The sequence below is a fragment of the Pseudorca crassidens genome, chromosome 2 (assembly GCF_039906515.1).
Source record: "Pseudorca crassidens isolate mPseCra1 chromosome 2, mPseCra1.hap1, whole genome shotgun sequence".
Taxonomy (NCBI): Eukaryota; Metazoa; Chordata; class Mammalia; order Artiodactyla; family Delphinidae; genus Pseudorca; species Pseudorca crassidens.
In genome coordinates this window covers 125,305,466-125,332,830 of record NC_090297.1, presented here as the reverse complement: position 1 = coordinate 125,332,830, position 27,365 = coordinate 125,305,466, and the positions used below count along the sequence as shown (strand labels likewise).

Here is a 27,365-nt window from a genome sequence, read left to right as displayed (position 1 = left end):
TCTTAAAAAATGTACCTAGGGCTTCCCTGGTGGCGCAGTGGTTGAGAGTCTGCCTGCCGATGCAGGGGACACGGGTTCGTGCCCCAGTCCGGGAAGATCCCACATGCCGCGGAGCGGCTGGGCCCGTGAGCCATGGCTGCTGGGCCTGCGCGTCCGTAGCCTGTGCTCCGCAGCGGGAGAGGCCACAACAGTGAGAGGCCCGCGTACCGCAAAAAAACAAAACAAAACAAAAACAATGTACCTAGATTTAATGTGTGCTTGACTTCTGTACTTTCTACTTCCAGAAAAGGTTTTAGGCAACCTATTCTTGGTGTAGGAGCAAGAGAAGGCAGGTATAGAAACAAGGTCCCAGGTGTTTGGGGCCCTGAAGATCATAGTTCTACAGTTATTTTGAAACTGGACCTAAAATTCTAGGTATATTTATAGAGCATTGCTCTTTTTGTTTAAGTCAATAGTGGAACGTATGCAGATTATTGCTGTATATTTCTACCTTTGGCTATTTCATGACAATTAGATCCACATAAACAATTTTCCCTCAACCATTTTCTTTTTGAAAAGAAAATATGACATCAAACTGATGCCTTCTCACTTCTTCTAGACCCTTCTCCAGGAGCACATTTATGTTCAGGCCACACTGGAAAATTCCATGCACTTCTGTGTTGCTTCTTCCTCATGCTGTTCTCTTGTCTGGGATAATGATGAACTCTCGTACTCATTATTCAAAACCCATCTCATCTTTCCTTGATATTTCCAATTTTAAACGGAGTTAGTTGCTTTTTTATTCTTCTTTCCACAGTCCTTTATAATATACCTTTTCCCCACTTATCTACATTTTCAATTTATGTTTTTTATCTACATTTTAAATGTATGTATTTTGTTTATGTTTGTCTTCTGTATCAGGGCTCAAGAGCATATTTTATAATTTTTATAGGAATATCGTAGGTGTTCAACAAATATTTGTCAAAATTGCAGTGCATATTCACACATGTATATAGTATGCTCACACACATAAAGGCACGTTATAGGTAAAGATTAAAATGCTTCCATCATTTGAAAAGTTATGGACCAAAAAATTAGGACTTGGAACTGACCTCAATTTGCAGATAACTTTAGTTTTTTCATAAAAATGGCTGAATGGTATTTTCATAAAAAGTTTTATACCATTTTCACAAACATTTATTAACTGTCATCTGACATTCTTGTTTCTTGTCACTGCCTTCCAGATAGTACTAGGCATCACAGTTTGTTTTTTATGAAAAAGATATATGTTATTTTGAATTGACAACAGTTTGACTTCTCTGGAAATTAGTATTTACTATAACTGAGAGTCAGTTGTTACATAGTTAAAAAAAACTCTCAGATCACAAATTGTAATTATGCTATATAAATTACCAGAAGGACTGAGAAACTGAGGATGAGGGTTAATATAATTGTTTTTATTTGAATATGAGAAAATGTGAACGAGTGAGACTAAAAAGCTGATTCATCAGCTTGTACCTGGACAAGGAGTTTTAATGATTGGTAGGGATGTGGAAAATCCTTCTCTAAGCCTCAGATACTTTTCTTATCCACCTTTTTTAGTCTCCTCGTAAATAGGGTGTCAGGAATTGCGGGGAGGTGGAATGGTTGTTAGGAGTGGTACACCTAGAAAATGTCTGGCCTTTTTAAGTCTCTCTTTTAGGGTATGCTGATATGTTTATTCTGAACATTCCATAATTTGTGTTTCTGTGTTTAATTAGCTTACCTTTAACATTAAAGGTAAGCTAATTAAGCACACTCCATACTACCCCTAAAGTGGACATGACATACACCTTATCTCTTTTAATCTTATAACATTATTCTTTAACAAACAGAAAATGGATGAAAATCAAGAAACTGATTTAAAAGGTAGTGAAGAATATGAAGATGACTTTGAAAAGGACCTGGAATGGTTGATTAATGAAAAAGAAGAAAATGGTGCCAGCGTAATAGAGGTATATATAAATTGCCAACAGAGTTCATAGTAATTATATTAACAAAGCGTTTTGTAGTTCTTGAGGCGTTTCACATATATTATCTCATCTGAACCTCACAAAATTCCTTTGATATACATAGAGCAAGTGTAATTATCCCCATCTTAGAGATGAGAAAATTGAGGCGTGGAGAGTTTAAACGTCCTAAGGCATAGGGCTAATTAGTGAGAGAACAGCGATTAAGTTAGCACTTAATAAAGCCAAAATTATAATTAAAAAATTAAAATTATAATTTACATAATGTAAATAATTTATTGCATCAAAAGTAAAATACATTTAATTTCTACTTTATGTGAACCTGGGTAAAATCATGGGTTTATTCTTTTAATATACATGAAAAATAAAGCAAATCCTCAAAAACATGGTCTTCAGCTAATATTGGAAACCTTAAGAGTGAATTTTAGGGGAATGAATATATGGAAAAAAGTAAAAGGTCAAAGACTGAGCCATAGGAATATTTGTAGGAAAAAGTGGATCCATTAAACATGATTCCGTATCAGACATGTAGAAGGGAAGTCCAGGAAAATGAACCAGTTCCTGGTTCACAGAAGGTTCCTTCTTTCTCTCTTTACATATATACAGTGTGTATGTGTATCCATATATAATATATATGTGTGTGTATATATATATATGCATATGTATTGACACTAATTATATATGTGTATTACAATAGATAATACATAATTATTATGTATAATATAATTATTGTCAATAAATAGGGAAGTAATAAAGAAAAGGACCAAGATGGGGATAAGAAAAGGTGACTTTAGAGGGACGTGGATCAGAGTAGTTACAACAGAAGCCAGATTTCAGAGAGTTAAGGAAAAGAATATGAGGAAATGAAGGCAGCAGGTTTTACATCACAACTGTCTCTTAGTTCCGTTTTGCTTTCTTATGCAATGGAGAAGACAGATGGGATAGATGATATTTGGAAATGGCAACAGAGTCAAAAGTGAAGACTTTTCCAAGATGACTTTTACATGGCAGTTTTATGCATCTTTAACAAAAAAATAATCAGAATGAGTAGAGGTAGAGATACCCAGAGCAATAATGCTGAACCAAGGTCTCATGACTAGAAGAGTGTGAGAGCCACAGCACAGGGTAACAGAATTAGAGAAGTGATAATGATAATTCATTGTTTTACTTCTTTATTCATTCATTCAACAAAAAGTAATGATCACCTGCCATGTGTCAGAGGCTGTTCTAAGTGCTGAGGATACAGCAGTGGTCAAAACAGTGCTGAGGATACAGCAGTGGTCAAAACAGTGCTGTGATGAGTCTTGCTCATTCTGGTGGATTACTACAATCACTTTTTCCTTTGAGGCTGGTAGGAAAGATGGATGACAGAGCTTGAAACAGGGGTGAGGGTCGGGGGAAGATTTTACTGTAGTGGGTTTTACAAAGAAGTGAAAGCTAAAGGAGAATTTGGAAACAGATACTATAGAAATGAGCCAGAGAATCAAATACAGCTAAAAAGAAAAATTACAAGGCAGAGGTCTTAGTTGGTCTTAGTTGTTTGGTAGTCATTTTAGGGGGCCAGGTTTATTTACTTATTGGACATCCAGCAGTGTTGTGCAGGTTAGGAAGAGAAGGCTGTTAGAAATGGTGTCTGAGCTAGTAAAAGAGGAAGGGAATTTTAAGGGGTTGAAGAGAGCAGAAAAGAGTAGCTCCCATGGAACTCTTTCAGGAGGAGAGAATTGTCTGAGAAAGAGAAAAAATTATATATTTTAGGGGCAAAGTGTTTGGTAGGTGAGGATACATGTTTGGAGGAGAGATGCTAGGTAAGAAACCATTAGTTAGAAACAGATGTGGAGCAGGGTTTTGTGATGTGATAATGCTGGTTTACGGTTCATGTGGAATTACATTTTTTAAAAAAGTAAGGCCAAGTTATATAATGGTGTTTAACGTAGATTATTGGAGCCTCTGAAGATAGCTGAGGAAAGAGAATCTGATCCAGAGCTAAAACTTGACCTGATATTTGGGTATAGGTCCTGCAGAAAATAGCAGCAACACTAATCTGAAAAGATTATAGGAACCTCAAAATTATTAGGACTTGACCAAAGGCACTGACCTTGTAATGGTCCTGGGGAGAAAGATATCTTTTTGAAAAATACAAATATTACAGGAGAAAACATTTTAAAATATATTCTTCTGAATCTGTAAAGGGAGGAAAATTTTATAGAGGGAGGAATATTAAAATAATATTGTACTATTTGTAGGTACATTTTTATACATTGGCATAAAATTAAAAAAAAATAACCAGTCTAGTACTTAGCAACATCAAATTCAAATTTAGAGTTAAATTTTTCCTGATGTGCTTTTCCCTTGGGGTGCTCATAAATATGAATTAGAAAATTATGAGTGAAGTATGATCAGGAAGCATGTAAATTTTCCCACTTATAAAATAAATTACATGAGCATGAAAATCCATTTTGGATTGTCTACATATAAATGGACAAAAGAGTCTCAATTTTTACTGAAAATGAATCTCATCTCTGTTTTTCTAGAAGGTTTGTGGGAATGAAGAGAATATTAACCAAGGCTTAAAAGAGAATGAAACAGAAATAGAACATTCCAAGCAGCTTTCTGATTCTGACAGATCTTTCAAGGATGAGGTTTCATCAATAAGAAATGACTTCATTTCTGTACCGAGTATTCAACCTTTGGATCCCATATCAGATTCAGACAGTGAAAACTCTTTACAGGAATCCAAACTAGAAAGCCAGCAAGACCTGGAGGAGGAAGAGGATGAGGAAGTAAGGAGATATATTATGGAGAAAATTATACAAGCCAACAAGCTTCTACAAAATCAAGAACCTGTGAATGATAAAAGGGAAAGAAAACTTAAATTCAAAGACAAATTAGTTGATTTGGAAGTTCCTCCTCTGGAAGACACTGATACTTACAAAAATTATCTTGAAAATGAAAGTGATGTGTCTGGAAAACTGTCTCAGTTATGTATTTCCAATGAATTTGCACAAGAAAATGTGCTCCTGTCGCCTACTGATGGAAATTCTGAAGAAAACAAGGATAGGAAAATACTAGTAGAGAGAGATGGAAAGTTTGAACTTCTGAATTTACAAGACATTGAGAGTCAGGGGTTTTTGCCCCCCATTAATAATGCTAATTATACAGAAAATGAGCCTCAGCAGTTGTCACCCAGATCTCCCAATTTATCTGTCAGTGGAGTCAAGAAAGAAGAGCCAATAGCAAAAATTCATGCTCTGGCTCACTCATCAACAGAAGAGCAACTGGCTTATATCTCTCAGCCACCACCCAACCCCAAGACTCATCCAGGTTCTGCTGCCAACTCAGATCGAAGTAAGGGGAATGGAAAATCTAGTCATAGGACACGGTCTGCAGATGTATCTCCAGTGACCTCAACATACTGTCTCTCTCCTCAACAGAAAGAACTGCAAAAACGACTAGAACAAAAGAGAGAAAAGCTAAAGAGAGAGGTGAGAGCACAAGTGGGCATTATATTGAAAGTAGAATATGTTTTTATGTTTCATAAATGCTGTAGGAATTGAAATGGTTCTTCAAATTATTTGATATATCTACTTGCTTATTTTGTTTTTCTTTTGTTGGATTAAGTGGTTAAGTATTAAGCATCTGTATTTATGGAACAAGCACCATGATTACCTTGGTCCTTTCTGGTAAGCATCACAAAAGCATAGTAATGAATGACCCGTGTTAGAGCTAGAGGAGACCTCAGTGATGACCTCATCTGATCCTTTCATTTTAAAGGTGAGGCTCAGAGAAGTTAAGTGACTGCTGAAAGTAATCTTGTTATGAGGTAGGTGAAAATCAGATGTCAGATGAAAAAATGAAGGCACAAATTTGTTGGGGTTTAGGAGGCAACAGGTGGGACTGGATTATGTTCTCTGGAGTATGTGTGTGTGTGTGTGTGTGTGTATTTCATATATCTTCCAGGCCTACTGATGGAAGAAATTTTCACATATTGAGGTATGGGGAAGTCATTCTGGCTTATACATGATTTGTCTTGAACTTTATGCTAACTAGAACAGCCTGTCTTATGGCCTGTAAAGCATACATTGTACATCTCCTTTCGCCATTAAAGAAAACAAAGAATGTATTTACCAGATTTCTTAGAATGTCCACTTTGAAGATAGGATAAATGCTCCCCCACTTCCCATGACACCAATGCTAATACTCCTTTGAAGATGAGGTTCCCTACCCAGACACCAAGGTCATACTGACTTACTGTGTACATGTTAATCTGTCTCTTTTGAAACCTTGAAGGGATGTACCCCTCTCACACTTGATGTTTGTTCTTTGTTCTGACAAGATATAAAACTATGGTCCAAGCATCCAAAATGGCACTGGGTGGCCGTTGTGGATGTGGTTTCAGATGTGTTCCTGTATCGCCGAGAACTTGAGTTTTCTGAACTGTATCAAACTCAAGTATATCAGCAGACTTTCCAAAATAATATCTGCCAGCTGCAACCTTATGCTCTCAAGGTCTCCCCTTGAGACACCATTTCAGATACCAACCAATCCTTGCTTAACAAGCGCCCTTATTTCTTGCCAGCTTCAATCCTGGTTCTTGACAAACAACTTATGTAACTTTGCAGTTTTTGCTAATATATATGCCTCCCCCATTTTGTAGTCCAGTGGAACACAATTCAAGTGCTTCTTGAATTTATGTCTCCTGGGCTATAGTCCTTAGTTTGGCTGGAATAAAACTCTTTTCTATTCCTATTACAGATTATTTTCGTCAACACTACAGTTCCTTGATTTCAGGGGTTTTAGTTTTAGATTAAGAATAGAACCTCATAACCTAAATGAAATGTCTCCGAAATGCCATACAGAATCCAAAATTATTATTTTGGGATTTTTTTCCTTGCTCTTAAATAAAAGTATAATTGAAAATTCTAGGTATTAAAACTGGGGGATTTTCTCTAAATTACCTAAATCAGCGCCCTGGTTCTCTGTTTTACTGGTTACCTGATAGCATGAAGCTGAACCATATAAAATGTCTAACTGTAAATACCAAACTGCAACAGAATCACAGTTAATAGAACCTTACAATTAGAAGGAACCTTAAAGATTATTTTACAGATGAGAAAACTATAGTCGAGATAGTTTAAATAACTTTATTGAAGTCCCTCAACTTGTCTGTAGCAAAGTCAAAATCCCAGTTTTCTTGTCATTTGTTGAGAAACGGTATATTTTCTACTTATGTAGGAAATTACCATGGAAATTTCTGGCATTTAAATCAAACTCACATTAGCAGAAAAAGATAAAAAAAATGAAGTTAGTAAGAACGTGTAACCTATAGCACACTCAGGTAGGAATCTGAAAGGGTGAATACTTAATAAAATTTTGCTTACTTGGGTACTGAACTCTAACAGTCAGACTCAGCTTACTTGGTTCAGGTATATAATAGGTACTTAAAAGGATCGTTAACTCAGAACTTCATGATAACAAAAGAATTTGTTGAGAATAACTGAACTATATGTTTGCTGTACACACACATGCATCTATATGTGTATTTGTGTATATACTTCTGTAAAAGTTATGTAGGAGTTTTTATATAATTTCAGTGTCTTTTCACTAATGAATTAACGGTAATCTTTAACTGGTATGACTGATGGATAGTTCTGTTTTTCTTTTGATCCTCTTTTTTAGGTGTCAAACACTCTGTTTTGGGATATACTTTTCTCATGTCAGGATCCTCATAACTAAATTTCCCTTTGCTTATGTACTTGCTGAAGGCATTGTCTTTAAGTGCTAAGACTTTAAAATATTTTTAGTTGGTTTCAGGGGAAGGCTTTCCTTTTTTATGCCCAGCAAAATATTTGCTGGGTTGGGCAGCTATACTCCATCTCTCTGCATTAAGTGCATCATTTCACTGTTCTCTTTGGCAACTGTAGTATCTGTGCTTTGGCTGATATCTTCTGTATAATCCAGATGTTCCATCTGGAAAAATAATTGTCTTACAATACTGTCTATATTCATGCAAGGCATCCAAAATCCTTTTGTAAAAATGAACTTAAATATAAAATTTAATATTTAATAAATTCACATATTATATAATGTAAGCTCCTTTAGGGCTTAGAAAATAGTATACTGGTATTTTAAAAGACATTTTATACTGTTAATCGGATAGAACTTTTCCTTTCCTTCCTGTATGTTGTTCAATCAAAAAGAATTAGAAGGGCTTGCTATATTGTCAAAATGTAAGGAAAGAACTCTGAATTCCATTGTTTAAAAACAGTTTAAACATGTATTCTATAATTCAGTTTATTTCCATGCTAAAATTTTAGTATTGGAAGAGACTTAAGAGCTTGTTAATACAACTTCATCTTATAGATGGGAATACTGAGTTAAGTGGTTTGCCCAAATTGACATATTATGATGGCAGTATGATTGTTAATCAGACCTCCTAACTTCTAGCTTGGTGCTCTTTCCACTGTGACATGCTGCTTTGTTCCCAGTAACTATTTTATAACTCTTCATAATTGGTTTATACTTAAACCAGTGAGGTACTCTCACTTCTAGTTTAAGTAACTCTCTTTTATAACATTAGTTGAATAATGCAGTTATAAAGTGCATTTTGTTCTCATAGTTAACTAATTACTTATTTTTCTGATAGCAGAAATGTTACTTTATGATTATACAGTAGTTGAAAATATTTTTAAACATTATATAAAAAAAATCTCAAACATATACAAAGGTACAATTAACCCCTGTGTCTCCCTTACCCAGATTCAAAAGTCATTGAGACTTTGGCATATTTGTTTCATCTCTTCCTTTTTTGGCTGAGGTATTTTTTAAAAATTAATTATTTATTTATTTTTGGCTGTGTTGGGTCTTCGTTGCTGTGCACGGGCTTTCTCTAGTTGCGGCAAGCCGGGGCTACTCTTCGTTGCGGTGTGTGGGCTTCTCATTGCGGAGGCTTCTCTTGTTGTGGAGCATGGGCTCTAGGCGCACAGGCTTCAGTAGTTGCAGCGCGTGGGCTCAGTAGTTGTGGCTCGCGGGCTCAAGAGTGCAGGCTCAGTAGTTGTGGCGCACGGGCTTAGTTGCTCCGCGGCATGTGGGATCTTCCCGGCCAGGGATCGAACCCACGTCCCCTGCATTGGCAGGCGGGTTCTTAAGCACTGTGCCACCAGGGAAGTCCCTGGCTGAGGTATTTTTAAAGCAAGTCCTAGACAGCCCATCATTGCTACTTGTGCACTTCAGAAGTGATTGTACATGTGAGAAAGAAAATGATTATAGCATTTTGTTTTGTAACCACAATGCCATGTATCACAATTATCAAATTTAACAAAAATGTAAAAAATTTTAAGACATTTATAGTGCTTCTAGAGACCCCATGTAGTGCTTCTAGAGTATGGTGTTTTTTTTCTCTTTTGCACAGCTGCAATTTGGGGAGTTAAATACCAAGAGTAAACTAGGAAGTGAAGGAGAGATCCAAGGAATTCTTGAACAGCATGTTGTATAATGTAGATCTATGTAATTGTAGACTTTATCTTGACAATGTAATTTATCTGAAAAGTCTTCATTTTTTTTCCCTAAGCAAATTAGAGGTCCTGTTTTTTAGGGAGGCCCAATTTACAGATGGAAATTTTTAGGGGCAGGGAATCCTAATTTCAGACCTCAAAATGTATCTCTCTACTTTGATAACACATATATAATTTTATTAATTTTTCATTAATGTGTTTGGATATTCCTTCCACCAGGAGGAACAAAGGAAAATAGAAGAAGAGAAAGAAAAGAAAAAAGAGAATGACATGGTGTTTAAAGCATGGTTGCAAAAGAAGAGAGAGCAGGTCCTAGAAATGAGGAGAATTCAGCGAGCAAAGCAAATTGAAGACATGAACAGTAGAGTAAGTAAAACTCTGTGAAAAACAAGTTCATACAGCTATGAAAGCTGAATTTATTTATAGAAGGGAGGCTATCAGACTAAAAACCTATGGAAGAAGTAGAAAAAGTGGTCCAAGAACTACCCTTGCTAAAGATGCCACATGCAGATGACTTATAATTAAATTCTAAGAAGGCTTGTAAAAATCAAATGATTCCTATTTTATTCAAACATTTATAGCAGAGAAAAAGGAAAGCTACCAATTCATTTTTTTAAGATAGTATAACTTTGATATTTAAATAGGAGGACAATGCACACAAAAACCCTATAGACTGGTCTCACTTAAGAGTAGATGTATAGAAATCTTATGTGAAAACTAACAAAGACACCAAATTATTTAATTTTTTAAAGTTCAAAATATACAAAAAACCCAAGAGAAAGTAAAAAAATCATCTATATCCATACTATTTAAAAAATGTATGTAAAGTAAAATTTGAAAATTCAATTCTAAGCCCTTCTAGGCTCATCCCCTAGTGGTAACCACTTTTAACAGTGTGCCGCAAATCCTTCCAGGTCTTATTTATATTTACATGTTTATCTGCTAAAAATTTATTATATGGTTTGGTTTTTTTTCACTCATTCATCAAGGAAATATTTCTAGATCATTACATTTAGATCTCTCTTTTCAAATAGGTGTATGATATTCTACTCTTCAGAGGTAACTTAATTTATTAAACCATTCCTCATTTGTACATATTTAGATTGGTTCTAATACTGCTGTATTAATTAACAGTGCTGTTGTGAACATGTGCATTCTGTAGGAGAACATCAGCATTCTGTAGGAGAGTTTCTTGGAAATTTATGACTTACTGGATGTCCAGAATGAAAGCTGTGGTTAAACATGCAAAATTAACCTCCTAAAAGGTCGTATCAGTTTATAGTCCCTCCAGCAGTATGGAAGAGTGAATGTTTAACACATCCTGTCTAACACTGTACATAGTTTATTTTCTTAATTTTTCTTCGAATTAATAATATACATTATTATTGTATACGAGCATGTGTGTATTCTGTGAATTTCCTATTTATAGTCCTTTTTTGTTTTATTTTTCTTATTGCATTGTATATTAGAGATTTTAATCCTTTGTCTATTATGTCTGTAAATATGTTTTCCTAGGCTGAAAAAATGATATATTTTTACATTTATTTACATTTATTATGCCATTTGTAGAAATTTTTAGCTTTTAAAATCTTGGGATGGACGGTACCTTTTAAGGTAGTAGACCTGAAACCACAAACTAAAAGAGAAAATATTGAGAAATTTGACTGCAACTGTATAGTAAAATAATACTATGCTATAACCAAGTAGGATTTATTTTAGGAAGGAAATTATGGACCAATAATAACAAATCTATTAATATATTCAGTACATAATAGGTAGATAAAGGAGAATTTATGGTTATCTTGAAAGATATAGAAAGGGTATTTACTAGTATTTATTATAATTTATTTTTAAGTATTTCTAATAAAATGTGGGTTACAATATAAATACCATCTTAGGAAATACCATAGGCATACCCATTAAAGTCAGAGATAGGTAAGGCTCCCCTCTATAATAATAATTTTATTCTGGGAGTTCTATCCAATTTATTAAGAGAAAGGGAAATGAGGTATAAGTATTAGCAAAGTGGTCTTTTATATTATAAATATACAAAAATTTATAGTCTTTCTGTATTCCAGCAAAAACCTCATAGAAAAATATAAAAGGGGAAGGAATATAGGCATATATAAAAAACTTTGAGCTGAACAGGAATGTGTAAGACCTCTATGGAGCAGGGGACCAAAAAGGTGAATTTGGTAAATGAAAATAAATATAATATTCCTAGATGGGGGGAAAATATTATAAATATATGAGTTATTTGCTAAATGAAAGCAAATATGATATTCCTATAATATTCCTGGATGAATGAACTAAATATTACAAAGATTTGGGTTCCTCCAAATTTATCTTTGTATTTAATGTAATATCCATTAAAAGCTGATTAGGACTTTTAAATTGTCATAATTGTTAGTGTTACTATTAATATTTATATTATTAAAGCAAAACTTTTGAATTTTCCAATAAAAAATGGGCAAAGGATATGTATAATAAGTTCAAATAATATGGATAAATATAGTTGTCCATAATATATGAGAGCAAGATACAAATTTGGTAGAGTCAAAGAAATGCCAATTTAAATTTTTTCATGTATTCGATAGATTTTTTTTTAACTGCTTACTATATGACAGGTGCTATTCTAGGCACAGCATGGAAAAAATGGGTTTATTTTTAATTAATTAATTAATTAATTTGTTTGAGCTGGGTCTTATTTGCGCCAGGTGGGCTCCTTAGTTGCAGCTCGAGGGATCCATAGTTGCAGCTTGCCGTCTCCTTAGTTGTGGCATGTGGGCTCCTTAGTTGTGGCTTGCCAGCTCCTTAGTTGAGGCACACGGGCTCATTAGTTGTGGCAGGCGAACTCTTAGTTGCAGCATGCCTGTGGGATCTAGTTCCCTGACCAGGGGTTGAACCCAAGCCCCCTGAATTGGGAGCATGGAGTCTTAACCACTGCACCACCAGGGAAGTCCCAGAAAAATAGGTTTAGTCTATGTTTTATAACACTCATCTAGTAGGGATTGAAAAAAAATTTTTAAGTCTCAATGTAAAATAAATTTATAATTATAAATAGTGATGAATGCTATGAAAAAAAGGAGCTATGAGAGATCATAATGAGGGCAATAAGTGTATCAGGAAAGATTTTTCTGATGAGTAAAGTAGGAGTAGAAATTAGGCCAAGGATTAGAGGAATTTGTTTTAAGCCAGGAGAACATGTGAGAATGCCTGAGACAGGAACTAACTTGGTGAGTTTGAGAGGATCCAGAGAGTGAGCAGGAATCAGATCATATGGCATGTTGGGGTCTATAAATTTGTATTTAATCCTGTTATGGGAAGCCATTGAGATTATTTAAACAGAGGAGTGATATATTAGATTTGCAGTTCCACAAGATCACTCTGACTGCCATGCTGTGAATGGATTGGAGGGGGCAAGAACAGATATGCGGAGAGCAGTTAGAAAGCATATATAGTTGTCTAGGTGAGAAATGATGGTGACTTGGGATAGAATTATAACAGCAGAGAGAGAAAGAAAGAGATGTGAAATGTGATATTTGTTTTAGAGTATTAATTGAAGGAACTTCATAATTAACTAGATATGTGAGTGAGGAAGAATGAGGTGTGAAGAGAATACACCAGGTTTCTCTTCTGAGCAACTTGGTGGATGATGGTGCCACTCACTGGAGCAGTAGAAAAGATACTGATTGGGGGAAATTATCATTTCAATTGTTGGGTTTGAAGTACCTACAAAACTTTCAGGTAAAGATGTTGAAGACTGACTGAAGAAACGTGTGTAGTATTCAGGACAGAGGTTGGGACTGGAAATATGAATGAGAAGATTAGTGATTTCAAAGATGTGGATGTGGATGTGGCTATTGGAGTGGGTGGCAAGTGCAGTGAAGAAAGGCGTAGAAAATGAAAAAATGAAAAATCTGTGAGGCTGGATGTCGAATGGCTCATTCATTTGGTTATAAGTGTTAATTTGGGATTAGGATGGAGAGGTACATTGAGCCGGTTGTGACCAGAGATTGTTAGAGTAATATAGTCAGATAATATAAATATCAAAGGAGCATGGCTTTACTTAAGAGTAGAGAAGAAGAAGTTCTCTACTCTTCAGGAGTTCTGAAGAAGTGTGAAGGAATAAAGAGTATATTAACTTCTTCACCAGACCTCGGAAGTACTTGAAGTATGGCAAAAAAATGCAGCTTCCATTTGAGAGAGAAAAGCTGTGTCTTACGGGAGAATCAGGATTTGGGTAAGAAAGGAGGTTTAAGGCCAGGGTCCTAGCAATGGTTTGGGAGAATGAGGGTTGTTTGGAAGTCTTTATATTATTGAATGGGAATTATAGAGAAGAAACTAAAAAGATTTTGGATGGAGTAAAGGAATTCGAGATTGGGTAGGTTAGAAGGATAGCACATTACTGTAGTATTTAAGAGTAAAGAAATTGAGAGGAGCTTACGTTTCAATCACTGACCAAGAAAAACCCCTGTGACAGCTCTGCTGATAATTTCCCAGGGGATGACGGACCTTCAGGCCTCATGGCATTCAGCCTAATGTTATATTTTTATTGGGCATTTGTAAAAATAAATGTATACCTTAATTTTCTATTGTGTTCTATTTAGAGATAATAAAACTTTGAATTGTATTCGCTAAAAACTTGAGCCACATTGAACATAATTTAAATTTTTTGGTTAGAAGATATCATGGTTATATATTTCCCTTTGGAATTTTAATTTTTTGCTATATTTTAAGTCTGTCTCAAAAATTAACTTTAGCTAGAAATTATATCATAAACAAATAATATTCTGAAGAACTTCTGTGAACTTTGTCTCTGCTGAAGCCGAGCTATAGTATACTTTGGCAGTTGATTAATTTGGCTTATTAATGCATTGTGATAATAAGTGTATTTTGCTGGTCACTTCTGTGGGATATTTTGTATAATGTGAGTCATAGTTTCCAGAAAATATCTTTACAATATATAGATTGTAGAATGACCTATTTTACATTGAATTAAAAATGCTTTTAGGTGATGGAATTTTTATTGCCATTTAAGGAAAAATAGCTAAAAATGTCTTTCCATCTTTGTAATGAGCTTTGCTTCTCTTGGTCAGTGTTATATATAAATGATACGTGTGCACTGTATGTATATACAGACATATGCAAGCATATGTATGCATGTCATCACTCTATCTAGGTGAACTCTCCGTGGACACTTGCATACATTTTGTATTCTACATTTGGATGTTGTGTTGTATTAATGTCAATGGGCTGAAGTTGGTCGATAATGTTGTTTAAATCTTCTGTATCCTTACTGTTTTCCCCCTCTTTGTTCTATGAAGCACTGAGAAAGTTATGTTAAACTATCATTGTGTACCTGTCTGTTTCCCTTCTAGTTCCATTGGGTTTTGCTTCATATTTTTAAAAGTTTCATGTGTATGCATTTACAAATTTATGTCTTCCTGATTGAATGACATTTTCACATTATGAGTCCCTCTTATCTTGAAATCTACTTTGCCTGATGTTAATGAAGTCACAGTAACCTTCTTTAACATTTGCATATGTTATAGCTTATTTCATATTTTAATTTCAATTTATCTGTCTTTATATTTGAAGAGTTACTTGTACAAACAGCATATATTTGGATCTTTTAATCCAGAAATTTGTTACTTTTAACAGGAGTTCATTTATATTTAATTATAATTATTGGTAAGGGTAGGTTTTAAGTTTACCATCTTGATATTTGTTTTCTATTTGTTCCATTTGTTTTTAACTCCATTATTCATCTTTTTTCTGCCTTCTTACAGAGATTAATCAAGTATTTAAAAAAAATTACATTTTATTTTCTTATTGGCTTTTAGTTATACCTCTGAATTATTTTTGAAATCATTGCTTTAGGGATTATGATATGTATACCCTAAATCTTTATCAGAAATAGATTGTTTTTGAAGTTTTTTTTTAATTTGATATGGAATTTGGGGTTGACAGTTTTTTTTATTTTTCCTTTCAGCACTTTACAGATGGTGTTCAGTGGTTTTCTTGCATCCGTTGTTTCTAATTAGAAGTCAGTTGTAATTCTTATCACTGTCCCTTTGTATGAAATGTTTTTTCTGTGGCTACTTTAAACCTTTTCTGATGTGAATTTCAGCAGTTGAGTAGATGTGTGACTCTGTTTGAATTTGACTAACTTGGGCTTTGCTGAGCTTCTTGTATCTGTAGGTTGATGTTTTATACCAAATTTGGGAAATTTTTGGCCACTATTTTTACAAATATTTTTTTCTGCCCTATTATCTTTCTCTTATTATTCTGGAAATCCAGTTTTACATATGATAGAATACTTGCTGTTATCTCAGATGTTACTAAGGTCATGTTTGTTAAAACATTTTTTCTTTTTCAGCTTGCATAATTTCTATTGATCTATCTTCTGGCATTGACATCACTTAGGCAATGTCCAATCTACTGTTAAGCTCATTCAGGGAATTTAGGTTGTTTTTTGTCTTTTAAGTTTCTATTTCTTTGTGTGTGTGTGTGTGTGTGTGTGTGTGATCTTTTTTTTTTAGTTATATTGAAATATAATTAATAAATAAAATTGTAAGATAAAATGTACAACATGATTTGATACACATATACATTATTAAAGGATTCCCCCCATTAAGTTGATTAACATATACATCACCTCCCCCCTTTTTGGAGAAAAGATTTAAGTTCTACTCTCTTGGCAAATTTCACTTATATAATACAATGTTATCAACTATACTCACCATATTATACATTAGATCCTCAGACTTTTTTCACCTTATAACTGAAAGTTTGTACCCTTTTACCAACTTCTCCCTATTTCTCCCAACCCCCCAGTTCCTCATAACCACCACTCTCCATTTGTCTATGACCTAGACTTTTTTTTAAGTTTCCACATGTAAATGGTTCTATGCAGTATTTGTTTCTGTCTGGCATATTTCACTTATAATAATGCCCTCCAGGTTCAGGTTCATCCATGTTATTGCAAGTTATAGAATTTCCTTCTTTTTTAAGGCTGAATAATATTCGTGTGTGTGCGTGCATGTGTGTGTGTGACATTTCTTGCTCCATTCATTCATCTACAGACACTTAGGTTGTTTTCATACTTTGTCTATTGTGAATAATGATGCAACGAATATGGGAGTGCCGATATCTCTTCTAGATAATTTTTTTTTCCTTTGGATATATACCCACAAGTGTGTTTGCTGGATCATATAATGATTCTATTTTTAATTTATTGAGGAACCTCCACACCGTTTACCATAATGGCTATACCAGATTACATCCCCACCAACCATGCACAAAGGTTCCCTTTTCTCCACATCCTTGCCAGCATTTGTTTTCTCTTGTCTTTTTTGATAATAGCCATCCGAACATGTATGAGATGATATCTCATGGTGGTTTTTGTTTGCATTTTCCTGATGATGAGTGATGTGGAGCATGTTTTCATGTACATGTTGGCCATTTATATATCTTATTTGGAAAAATGTCCATTTAAGTCCTTTGCCTATTTTATAATTGGGCTTTTTTCTTTTTTTCTATTGAATTATATGAATTCCTTGTATATTTTGGATATAACCCCTTATTGGACATATAGTTTGAAAATATTTTATCTCAGTCAATAGGTTGCCTCTTCATTTTGTTGAAAGTTCCCTTTGCTGATCACAAGCTTTTTAGTTTGATGTAGTCCCATTTAAAAATTATTGCTTATGCTGTCTTTGTTTTGCTATCAAATCCAAAAAGTCATTTCTAAAAACAATGCTAAGGAGCTTATCCTTGATATTTCTTTTTAGGAGTTGTACTGTTTCAGGTCTTACACACAGTCTTTAATCCATATTGAGTTGATTTTTGTGTATGGTGTAAGATAGGTGTTCAGTTTCAGTTTTTTGTATGTAGCAATTCAGTTTTACCAATTTCATCTGTTGAAAAGACTGTCCTTTCCTCATTGTTATTTTTGATTGCTTTGTTGAAAATTAATTACCATATATGCACGCGTTGATTTCGGGCTCTCTGTTCTGCTTCATTGATCTATGTATCTATTCTGCCAGTACTATAGTGTTTGATTACTTTAGCTTTATAATATAGTTTAAATTCAGGAAGTGTGATGCTTCCAGCTTTGTTCTTCTTTCTCAAGATTACATTGGATATTTGGATCTTGTACAAATTTTAGGACTTTTTTCTATTTTTGTGAAAAATTCCACTGGATTTTTTATGGGGATTATAATGAATTTTTAGATTATATGGCCAATTTTTAAATAGTATGGACATTTTAACAGTATTAGTTTTTCGAGTCCGTGAGCATGGAATATCTTTCCATTCATTTGTGTCTTCTTCAATTTCTTTCATCAATGTCTTTTTGTTTTCAGCATATAGATCTTTCACCTCCTTAGTTAAATTTATTTCTAAGTACACATTTCATTCTTTGTGATGCTATTTTATTTATTTATTTATTTATTTATTTTGCGGTACGCGGGCCTCTCACTCTTGTGGCGTCTCCTGTTGAGGAGCACAGGCTCTGGACGTGCAGGCTCAGCGGCCATGGCTCACAGGCTCAGCCGCTCTGCGGTATGTGGGATCTTCCCGGACTGCAGCACGAACCCGTGTCCCCTGCATCGGCAGGCGGACTCTCAACCACTGCGCCACCAGGGAAGCCCTGTGATGCTATTTTAAAAGGGCTTATTTAATTAATTTTCTTTCAGATAGATTGTTGTTACTGTATAGAAACACAACTGATTTTTTAATATTGATTTTATATCCTGCAACTTTACTGAATTGGTTTATTAGTTCTAACATTTTTAGGGTGGTGAAGTCTTTAGGGTTTCTATATCATATAGAATAATATAATAATATCATGTAATCTGCAAATAGAGCAGTTTTACTTCTTCCTTTCTAATTTGAATGTCTTTTATTTCTTTTTCTTGTCTGATTGCTCCAGATAGGACTTCCAATACTGTGTTGAATAAAAGTGGTGAGAATGGGCATCCTTGTCTTGCTCCTGATATTAGAGGAAAAGCTTTCAGCTTTTCACTATTGTGTTTGATGTTAGCTGTGGACTTGTGATATATAGCCTTTATTATGTTGAGGTATATTCTCTTTATACCCAATTTCTTGAGAGATTTTATCATGAAAAGATATTTTGTCAAATGCTTTTTTGCATCTATCCAGATAATCATATGATTTTTATCTTTCGTTTTGTTAATGTGTATAGCACTGACTGATTTGTAGATTTGAACCATCCTTACATCTCTGGAAAATCCCACCTGATCATGGTGTATGATCCTTTCTAATATACTGCTGAATTAGCTTTTCTAATATTACACTGAGTATTCTTACATCGCTGTTCATATTGGCCTCTAATTTTGTTTTCATGTAGTGTCCTTGTCTGGCTTTGGTATCACATTATGCTGGCCTCATAAAATGGGTTGGAAGTGTTTTCTCCTCTTCTGTTTATTGGAAGAGTTTGAGAAGGATTGGTATTAATTTTTCTGTTGATTTTCTAGAAGCCCTCTGGTCTTGGCTTTTGTTTTTGGGAGATTTTTGATTACTGATTCAATTTCATTACTAGTAATCAGTCTATTCACATTTTCTCTTTCTTCCTGATTCAGTCTCGGTAGGTTGTATGTTTCTAGGAATTTATTCATTTCTTCTGGATTTTACAGTTTGTTGGTTTATAGTTGTTCATAATCGTCTTTTATGATCCTTTGTATTTCTGTACTATTAGTTGTAATGTCTCCTTTTTCATTTATAATTTTATTAATTTGAGTCCTCTCTCTTTTGGTAAGTCTAGGTAAATGTTTGTCTAGTTATCTTTTTAAGAAATCAGCTTTTAGTTTCTTTGATCTTTTCTATTGTCTTTTTAGTTTCTGTTGTATTTATTTACACTCTGATCTTTGTTATTTTCTTCCTTCTACTAACTTTTGGCTTCGTTTATATCTCTTTTTCTAATTACACCTCAGGTGTAAAGTTAGGTTGGCTTTTTGATCTCACCTTCTTAGAACTGTCTTTGTTGCATCCCATACGTGTTGGTATGTTGTACTTCCCTTTTCATTTGTGTCAGGCTATTTTTTGACTTCCCATCTGTTTTTTTCCTTTGACCCATTGGTTGCTCAGGAGCCTGTTAATCTCCACATATTTGTGAATTTTCCAGTTTTCTTCTTGCGGTGGATTTTTTCTATTTACTGGACATGCCAAGTATAATCCCTTCTCAGAACCTTTGCCCTGTTACCATTGCTTGAAATACTCTTTTTCCAGATATCCCATAAATGGTTCCCTCACTTTCTGTCTATTGATAAATACCATCCTTTCTCCTCACCTCTCCCATTATTACTCTCTCTGACATATCAATCAGTCAATCAATCATATATTTTCATCTCCTTATCTTGAACAACACTGCCCTATACAATTTTCTGTGATGATGGTAATATTCTATATCTGCAGCGTCCAATAAAGTAGCCACTAGCCATAATGTGACTATTAAGTATTTGAATGTGACTGTCTAATTTTATTTAATTTAAGTAGCTACATGTGACTAGTGACTCTTTATTGTATAGTGCAGGTATGGAATGTATGAGAAAGGGAGGCTTGTTTTTTTTTTTTCTTTTTTTTTTTTGCGGTACGCGGGCCTCTCACTGCTGTGGCCTTTTTTTTTTTTCCTTTGATGCATCCCGGTAGCTATGTGCATGTAGATACTCTGTGTAGTAGATATTCTGTAAATAGCTGTTGAATAAATAGATGAACAGTGATACCCATCAATCCTGTTTATCTCTGAATTCTTAACTCTTTTAATCTATAATTGCGGACTGAACGCTTTTTAGTCATCTCCAGACATTCCCAAACTTTAGGTGTTCAGCAATGGTCCTGTAGGTCCATGGGACCTCCTCACAAAGTTCTGCATTATACATCAAAGATCCTAAATTGTATAAATTATATAAATTAGACTGAAGCATACTGGGCTATATGGGTTACAGATAAAGGAAAATGCAAGGTGTAGGAGGTGGTCTTCTCTATCACAGAGTTCATATTTGGTGAAAGTATTAATTGCATGAATCTTTTCCTTTTGTGTTCTAGCCAGGCATCCATGTGAGTCATGCTTTTCCCAAGACTAAAGAGCCCCAAATCTTTCCCTTTGCTCTCTTTATTCTCCCAAATAAGAGCTCTTTCAGCTATCCCTGAATATAGTATCCATCATGAAGTTTGAAGAACCATACAATAAGCTGCTCCCACTAGCCCATTCTTATGACAAAATCCTCATGGCTGTTATCCTTATGAAAAAGTTCTTATAGTTGAAAATCCTCATTGCCACACTCCATAATAATAATTACAGTTTTGGAGATGGGCTTGGCAGTTAGATGCTCTTAAAACTTAAAAACGAAAGTAGAATTTAAAAGAAAGTTTGAATAACACAAATGTTGGGTCATTGGTTTTCAATTCCAGTGGAGCTTCCATGGAGCTTCCTTCAGGAATTGATACCAAGACCTCAACTCACTCATACTGCCTATCCCCAACATTTCTTCAGCCATGTTTTATGTGTATGTGCCATTGTGCAAAATTATTTTATTTGTCAAAGGGCTCAACTTTGAAAAGTTTGCAAATCACTGCATCTAGCCCTTCATTTATTGATTACCTCAGTAAGACTTTTGAAAGAAGCCAGAGGGCAGTGAGTTCAATGTTGAATTTTCTGACAAAAGGGTAATCAATGTTGCTGGTTCAAAGGTCATGTATTTGGTTTGGATGCAAGGAGCACAGGTAATGAGATTGGTATTATTATGAAAAATTGGTGAGTAGGACATGTGTTCCTATAGGGTCTTATAGGCAGGGGCTCAAAAAGTAGTTTTGGTTTCTTTAAATTAAGCAAAGCTTGTTTTTGTAAGTAGCAGGAAAACAGAGATCCACAGCAAGCTTTTCGATTATGGCTTAAAAAAAAGCACGAAGAACAGTTGAAAGAAAGAAAGATAGAAGAACTGCGAAAGCAAGAGGAATGCTTATTCTTCTTTAAAGGAACAGAAGGCCGTGAAAGGGCCTTTAAACAGTAAGTCAAAGGCAGGGCATTTTTCCCCCTTCCTCATGGTCATTTTAGAAAGTTATATAGTCAATAAAACTTAAAAAAATTGATCTCATTACATACCTATTCAATTTTAAAGCCACAGTTTTAACAATATGTGAGAAAATTCTTTAACTCCATACTTTGCGTAATACCTATACCATTTTTTCAAGGTAGTTTTCAATACTAAAATTGTTTCTTATGGCACCAGTGTGATAACCTTTGATAGCTTACCATTGATTGGTTGATTGATTTGTTCATTTCTTAGAGAAATAGGCCAGAGATTGGTTACAGCTTCTCCTACACAGTCCTCAGGAAAACTTAATAAAGAGTTGCATTTACCAATAAATATTTTTCTGTAAAGAAAAGCAGTCAGGCTGAGGAGGAAGATCTGTACAGACCAAATGAAAAGGAGATTTGGACACATATTTTGGTAACTTAAGGCAAACCTGGTCTCCCTTCAGTTGCCTGGGTAAGAGTCTGTATTACCCGGTTTATTCTGAGGAAACAGACCTGGCTTCAAAATTTTGCCAGCATACCTTGGGAGAGGGAGTGAATATTGTGTCCAGTTGTTTGAAGCTCACTTCTTTCTTTCTTTTCTATCTTTTTTGCTATCTTTCTCTTTTTTAGTTTCTTTGCCTCTTTCTTTCCTTTCCTTCTTTAAAAAATATACATATCCTTTTATTATAATAGATGCAGTGAATGTGCATTGTGGAAATGGAGGGGAATAAACTCACATTTTCATCACCCAGGAATCACTATTGTTAGCACTGTACTTCATAACTTCTAGATATTTCTCTGTACATATATTTACAGTTTTAAAATATAAATTGAGATCATACTGTATATACTGTTCTGCAATCTGCTTATTTTTGTTAATGAGCTCATCTAATATCCAACCTATAACCATTTTTTTCCCAATCGACCCCTAAATGACTACAGTTAATTTGCTCAAACTGATATCCAATTTCAAAACCACACAACATTAGATTATGAGGTTTCTTAAGTCTCTTTTATACTAATGCAGTTATTTATTTGTCTGGATTTATTTCTGAAAAAATTATATATATACACACACACCACGTACACACTTTCATACCAGAGATGTGAGTATACAGTTAGTTTTTTTTTTTGTTTTTTGTTTTTGTTTTTTTTGCGGTACGAGGGCCTCTCATTGTTGTGGCCTCTCCCGTGCGGAGCACAGGCTCCGGACGCGCAGGCTCAGCGGCCATGGCTCACGGGCCCAGCCGCTCCGCGGCATGTGGAATCTTCCCGGACCGGGGCACGAACCCGTGTCCCCTGCATCGGCAGGCGGACTCTCAACCACTGCGCCACCAGGGAAGCCCTACAGTTATTTTTAATGTTATTTTACCTAAGCAAGTTTTATAGACAAATTTGTTAGAATGTGGACGCTTCCTTCACCCTTTTTGATGTTTCTTATGCTTAGGCTTATTTTTCCATTTTAAGGGAGAACTATTTTATGCACTGAAAAGCAAGAGCTCTATAATTTCTCCACCAAGAAGAGCAAGGAGACATTTCTGCATGCTGGTATTCTGCATGCTGCTTAAGTAATGTTGTAGAATACAGTTAGTTGCAAAAAATAAGTTATTTGGTATCTATCAAATACTTATTTGCTTAGAAAATCATATTTTAAAAGGTAGGACCTATGTCACGTAAAATAGTGTGTTTATTACTTAAAAAAGTTTTTTTAGTTGGCAGTTTCCTTATTAGACAAACTTAATTTCAAACATTTGATTCTAAATGTGACTATGCTTCCTTGTATGAGCCTTTGGTATAAGCCTGAAATTTTTCAGTTCATACTAATTTGTGTTATGAACAGAGCTTTTTAATCTAAAGAAATCGAATTTCCTTTGTCTGTAGTAATAACTTTATAGCATGAAGAGTATATTCAGGTTGGTACTCAACAGGTCTGTTCATGTCTTTTTCTACAGATGGCTAAGAAGGAAACGGATAGAAAAACTAGCAGAGCAGCAAGCTGTCAAAGAAAGAACTAGACAGCTCCGACTGGAAGCAAAGCATTCTAAACAGTTACAGTACCACCTATATAATATGTCAGAAGCCAAATCTTTTCGTTTTACTGATCATTACAGCTGAAGGTATCTATTAAATACTTCATTTGGAAGCTGCTGTCCTCAAAATTTTCGATATCATTTCTTATGGCCTGTGTGCTTTGGTCATACTCTAAATTATGGAAATGCTATTTATCTTTTGGTAATGTTGATAGTGAATTTATCTTATTTCTTTTAACACTAGAGCAAAATAAATTTCTTCTCTCATAGCATTGTAATGTGTTATACCACCTCTTAGTCCATGCAAAAAATTGAGCAACAAATAAACTGTACATTCCTTTACTTCTAAATTATTTTAACATGTCTAGCTGGAACGGACACAAAAAAGGGACAGATATCTATTATTAGTTTCTGTTATCATTTTAAAAAAAATGCAATAGAACATTTCATAAGGCAGGAGGAGTGACCTCTTAAACAAGCCTGGTTCAAGGCCTGATACAAAGTCCTAATTATGTCAGATTTGAATTTGAATACCTATGGCAAGCTAAACAGTAGGTTAGGCCTACTTCCACGTGTTCTTTAAAAAAAAAAAAAGTAACAATTATGTATACTATTTTGGGTATGTTATACAAAATTATCCAGCTCTTATTGAGAGTTTATATAATGTGCCTGTTGTAAATGCTTTGCACAAATAATTTGACCTAATCCTTATAACAACCCTATTAGTCTTGTTTTGCAGATGAGGAAACCAAAGTACAGAGGTGAGCAGTTTGCTCACAGATTCTGAGATCTGAATGATTGCAAAATCCTTTCTGTTAGTTATATTGTAAAGCTTACATACCTTGGTAGACATTTGTGGGTATATAGGACTATACAGGAATCCAGCGTGTGGGAGAACAGTATCCTTGATATGTGTAAGAGCACTTAAGGACTGGAGGACAAAGGCAAACATACAAGTGTGATGGGGAGTGGAGAGTTGCTGTAGGAGTTCTGTTAAAGCTTCAAAAGACAAGGTTCTTATCAACTGGGTATTTGTACCTTAATCACTTGACCCTAAATTAGAAAACACAGAGAGCTATTCAATCCTGTCTCAACTTCCTATAGCACTTTGAGCATACACCAGGCAATTTAGCATTTCATTATAACTAGTCTTGTGTTGTTTAAAGTTTATCCTTAATGATAAAAACCAATTTGGCATTTAAATATTCCACAATATTTTTCTTTTACCAAAAAAGCTGTTGGAATTTTCATAAGGATTGCAGTGAATCTGTAGATGGCTTTAGGTACTATTGCCATCTTAATGATATTGTCTTCTAATCCATAAATGTCTTTTCATTTAGTGCAGCAATGTTTTATAGTTTTCAGTGTACAAATCTTTCACCTACTTGGTTAAATTTATTCATAGATATTTATTCTTTTGGATTCTATTGCAAATGGAATTGTTTTCTTAACTTTCTTTATGGGTTGTATACTCAAAACACAAACATAGATGATTTTTGTGCATTGATATTATACCCTGCAACTTTGTTGAATTTGTTTATTAGTGCTAAACTTTTTCAGTGATTTTTTTTTTTTTGCATTTTCTCTATATAGGATAATATCATTTTCAAATAGGGGTAGTTTTACTTCTTCCTATCCAACGGGATGCCTTTTATTTATTTATTTTTGTTGACTGATTACTCTGGCTAACATGTCTAGTATAATGTAGAGTAGTAGTAGTTAAAGTGGGCACCCTTGTCTTTTTTTTCCCCACAGTTTAATTGCTTTATGCATTTATTAGCTAATATTAATGCAGCAGAGGGGACAAAAGCTCACGAACACTCCACATATTTCACAAGACGCATTGCAGGAAACAAAGTGACTAAGAAGGATCAATAGTATCCTAGGGTCTTGCTGGACGCATTTCTGGGGGAGGTGGACCTCTTATTTCTGTTGGAGGGAGGTCTCATTCCTGGAGGGGGCATGCCTATTGGCATCCCTCCAGTAGGGGGGAGCCCAATTGGTGGGCGCATGGGTGATCGTATACCAGGTGGAAGAGCCATAATTCCTAGAGGTGGGGTTGCTCGACCAACAGGTGTGGGGGCAGTCCCCCATCCTGGTGGATATTGAGTTGAGGCTCCAGCAATGCTGGCAGTAGCAGCAACTGCAGCAGCTGCTACAGTGCCTCTTCCCTGTGGGATCATTACCTGTTGGGATGGCCCCCAAACCCTCGGACAGGGTCTGCTAACCCAGCAGGAGCCTGGGGAATTTGAACACCAGCTGGACCATCTCTGCCAGCTGCCCTGCCAACTCCAGGGCCTCCTGTAGCTCCAGCAAGTGGTACCCGAGCAATGCCAGTACCTTTGGGGGGTGGTCGCTCCACAGTCATGGAAACCAAGTTCTCCCCACACAGCAACACCTGACCCAAAACCCATTTTTCTTCACGCTCTGCCTGCTTCGCATTCTTTGGCTTGATCTTCCTGAACTCATCACAATCACAGAGGATCAAGTTCATATGCTTGTCAAAAGCCTTGAAGGTGCCAGTGAAGATCTGGCCATCTTGCAGGACACATCTCATCCTATAGTCAATGTGCTGCAGCATCTTGCTGCTCTTCCCCACAGTCATGATTGCTGTTCCACCAAGTCCAATACCTACAGGAAAGTTTTGGGATCCTTAAGACCTAAGGGAAGGCTGGTTTTTTTTCTCTTGGAATCAGCTACCCAGGTGTTCCAATACTGCTTTAACCACCTCTTGGCGTCTCAGCTAAGAATGCCTGCCTCAGTTCCACATGGAATTCCACCGCGGGTACTTGCTGCTGCTGCTGAGACCACCTCGGGTACAGGCGACACGCCTGGTTGCGTAGCGAGGCTGTCCTTCTACGTTTGACTTGGACTTCCACCTCTGGGATGTGCTGTTCCATGGTCCATCTCAAGTGTAAGCGGTCCCTGGCCCTGCTCCATCGTGCCACTGGCCGCTCCTCAGAACACAATGTCTCCAGTGGCCGTTCCATTCTGCCTGGGCATCCTTATTTTGTTCTTGATCTTAGGAGGAAAGCTTTTAGTCTTTTAGCATTAAGTATGATGTTAGCTGTGGGTTTTCCATAAATGCCCTTTATGAAGTTGAGGAAGTTCTATTCTTATTCCTCCCTCTATTTACTCCTTCTATTCCCATTTTTCTGAGTGCTTTTATCATGAAAGTGTGTTGGGTTGTATCAAATGCTCTCTGCGTCAAGTGAAATGATGTGGTTTTTCTTCTTTGTTCTAGTAATGTGATATATTACGTTGGTTGATAGTCTTATATTGAACCACCCTTGCATTCCTGAGACAAATACCACTTGGTGGTATATAATCCCTTTACTATGATATTGTATTTGGTTTGCTAGTATTTTGTGAGGATTTTTTTCATCTGTATTTGTAAGAGAGATTTTTCTGTAGTATTTTTTTCTTGTGTCTTTGTCTGGCTTTGGTATCAGGGTAATGCTGGCCTCAGAATGAATTAGGAAGTGTTCCCTGTTCCCTCTGCTTTTATTTTCTAGGAAGGGACTGAGGTGGATTGGTATAAATTCTTTAAATAGTTGGTAGAATTCACTAGTGAAACTATCTGGTCCTGGACTTTTCTTTGTTGGGATGTTTTTTGTTTTTTAATATACTTTATTTTTTAGAGCAGTTTTAGGTTCACAGCAAAGTTGAGCAGAAAGTACAGAGAGTTCCCATATATCCCCTGCTCCCTCCATCCCTAAAACCTTCCCCAGTATCAACATCCCTCACCAAAGTGGTACATTTGTTGCAATCAATGAACCTACATTGACACATC

At 35.4% G+C, this 27,365-nt stretch overlaps 2 protein-coding genes and 1 pseudogene across 10 annotated transcripts in view; 1 reads left to right on the top strand and 2 right to left on the bottom strand.

The window, feature by feature from the left end:
- The window catches only part of CCDC181 (coiled-coil domain containing 181), a 47,736-nt gene extending 22,766 nt beyond the window's left edge, over positions 1–24,970 (top strand). For 7 of the 9 annotated variants that reach the window (XM_067728580.1, XM_067728577.1, XM_067728574.1 and 4 more), the window contains 5 exons: positions 1,854–1,973; positions 4,520–5,470; positions 9,719–9,865; positions 21,376–21,530; positions 23,495–24,969. In XM_067728580.1, the coding sequence (XP_067584681.1) occupies positions 1,857–1,973; positions 4,520–5,470; positions 9,719–9,865; positions 21,376–21,530; positions 23,495–23,657 (1,533 nt within the window). In that variant the 5' untranslated portion in view covers positions 1,854–1,856 and the 3' untranslated portion in view covers positions 23,658–24,969. Of the gene's footprint in view, positions 1–1,853; positions 1,974–4,519; positions 5,471–9,718; positions 9,866–21,375; positions 21,531–23,494 lie in introns of all 9 variants that reach the window. The other 2 variants (XM_067728576.1, XM_067728583.1) reach the window with 2 other exon arrangements.
- Positions 24,971–25,454: 484 nt separating this feature from the next.
- On the bottom strand, positions 25,455–26,194 carry LOC137219664 (small nuclear ribonucleoprotein-associated protein N pseudogene; annotated as a pseudogene).
- Positions 26,195–26,292: 98 nt separating this feature from the next.
- LOC137209318 (SNRPN upstream reading frame protein-like) lies at positions 26,293–26,562 on the bottom strand. Its single transcript, XM_067710867.1, has one exon. It carries the CDS (start codon positions 26,560–26,562, stop codon positions 26,293–26,295), a length of 270 nt encoding a protein of 89 aa, XP_067566968.1.
- Positions 26,563–27,365: the final 803 nt, after the last annotated feature.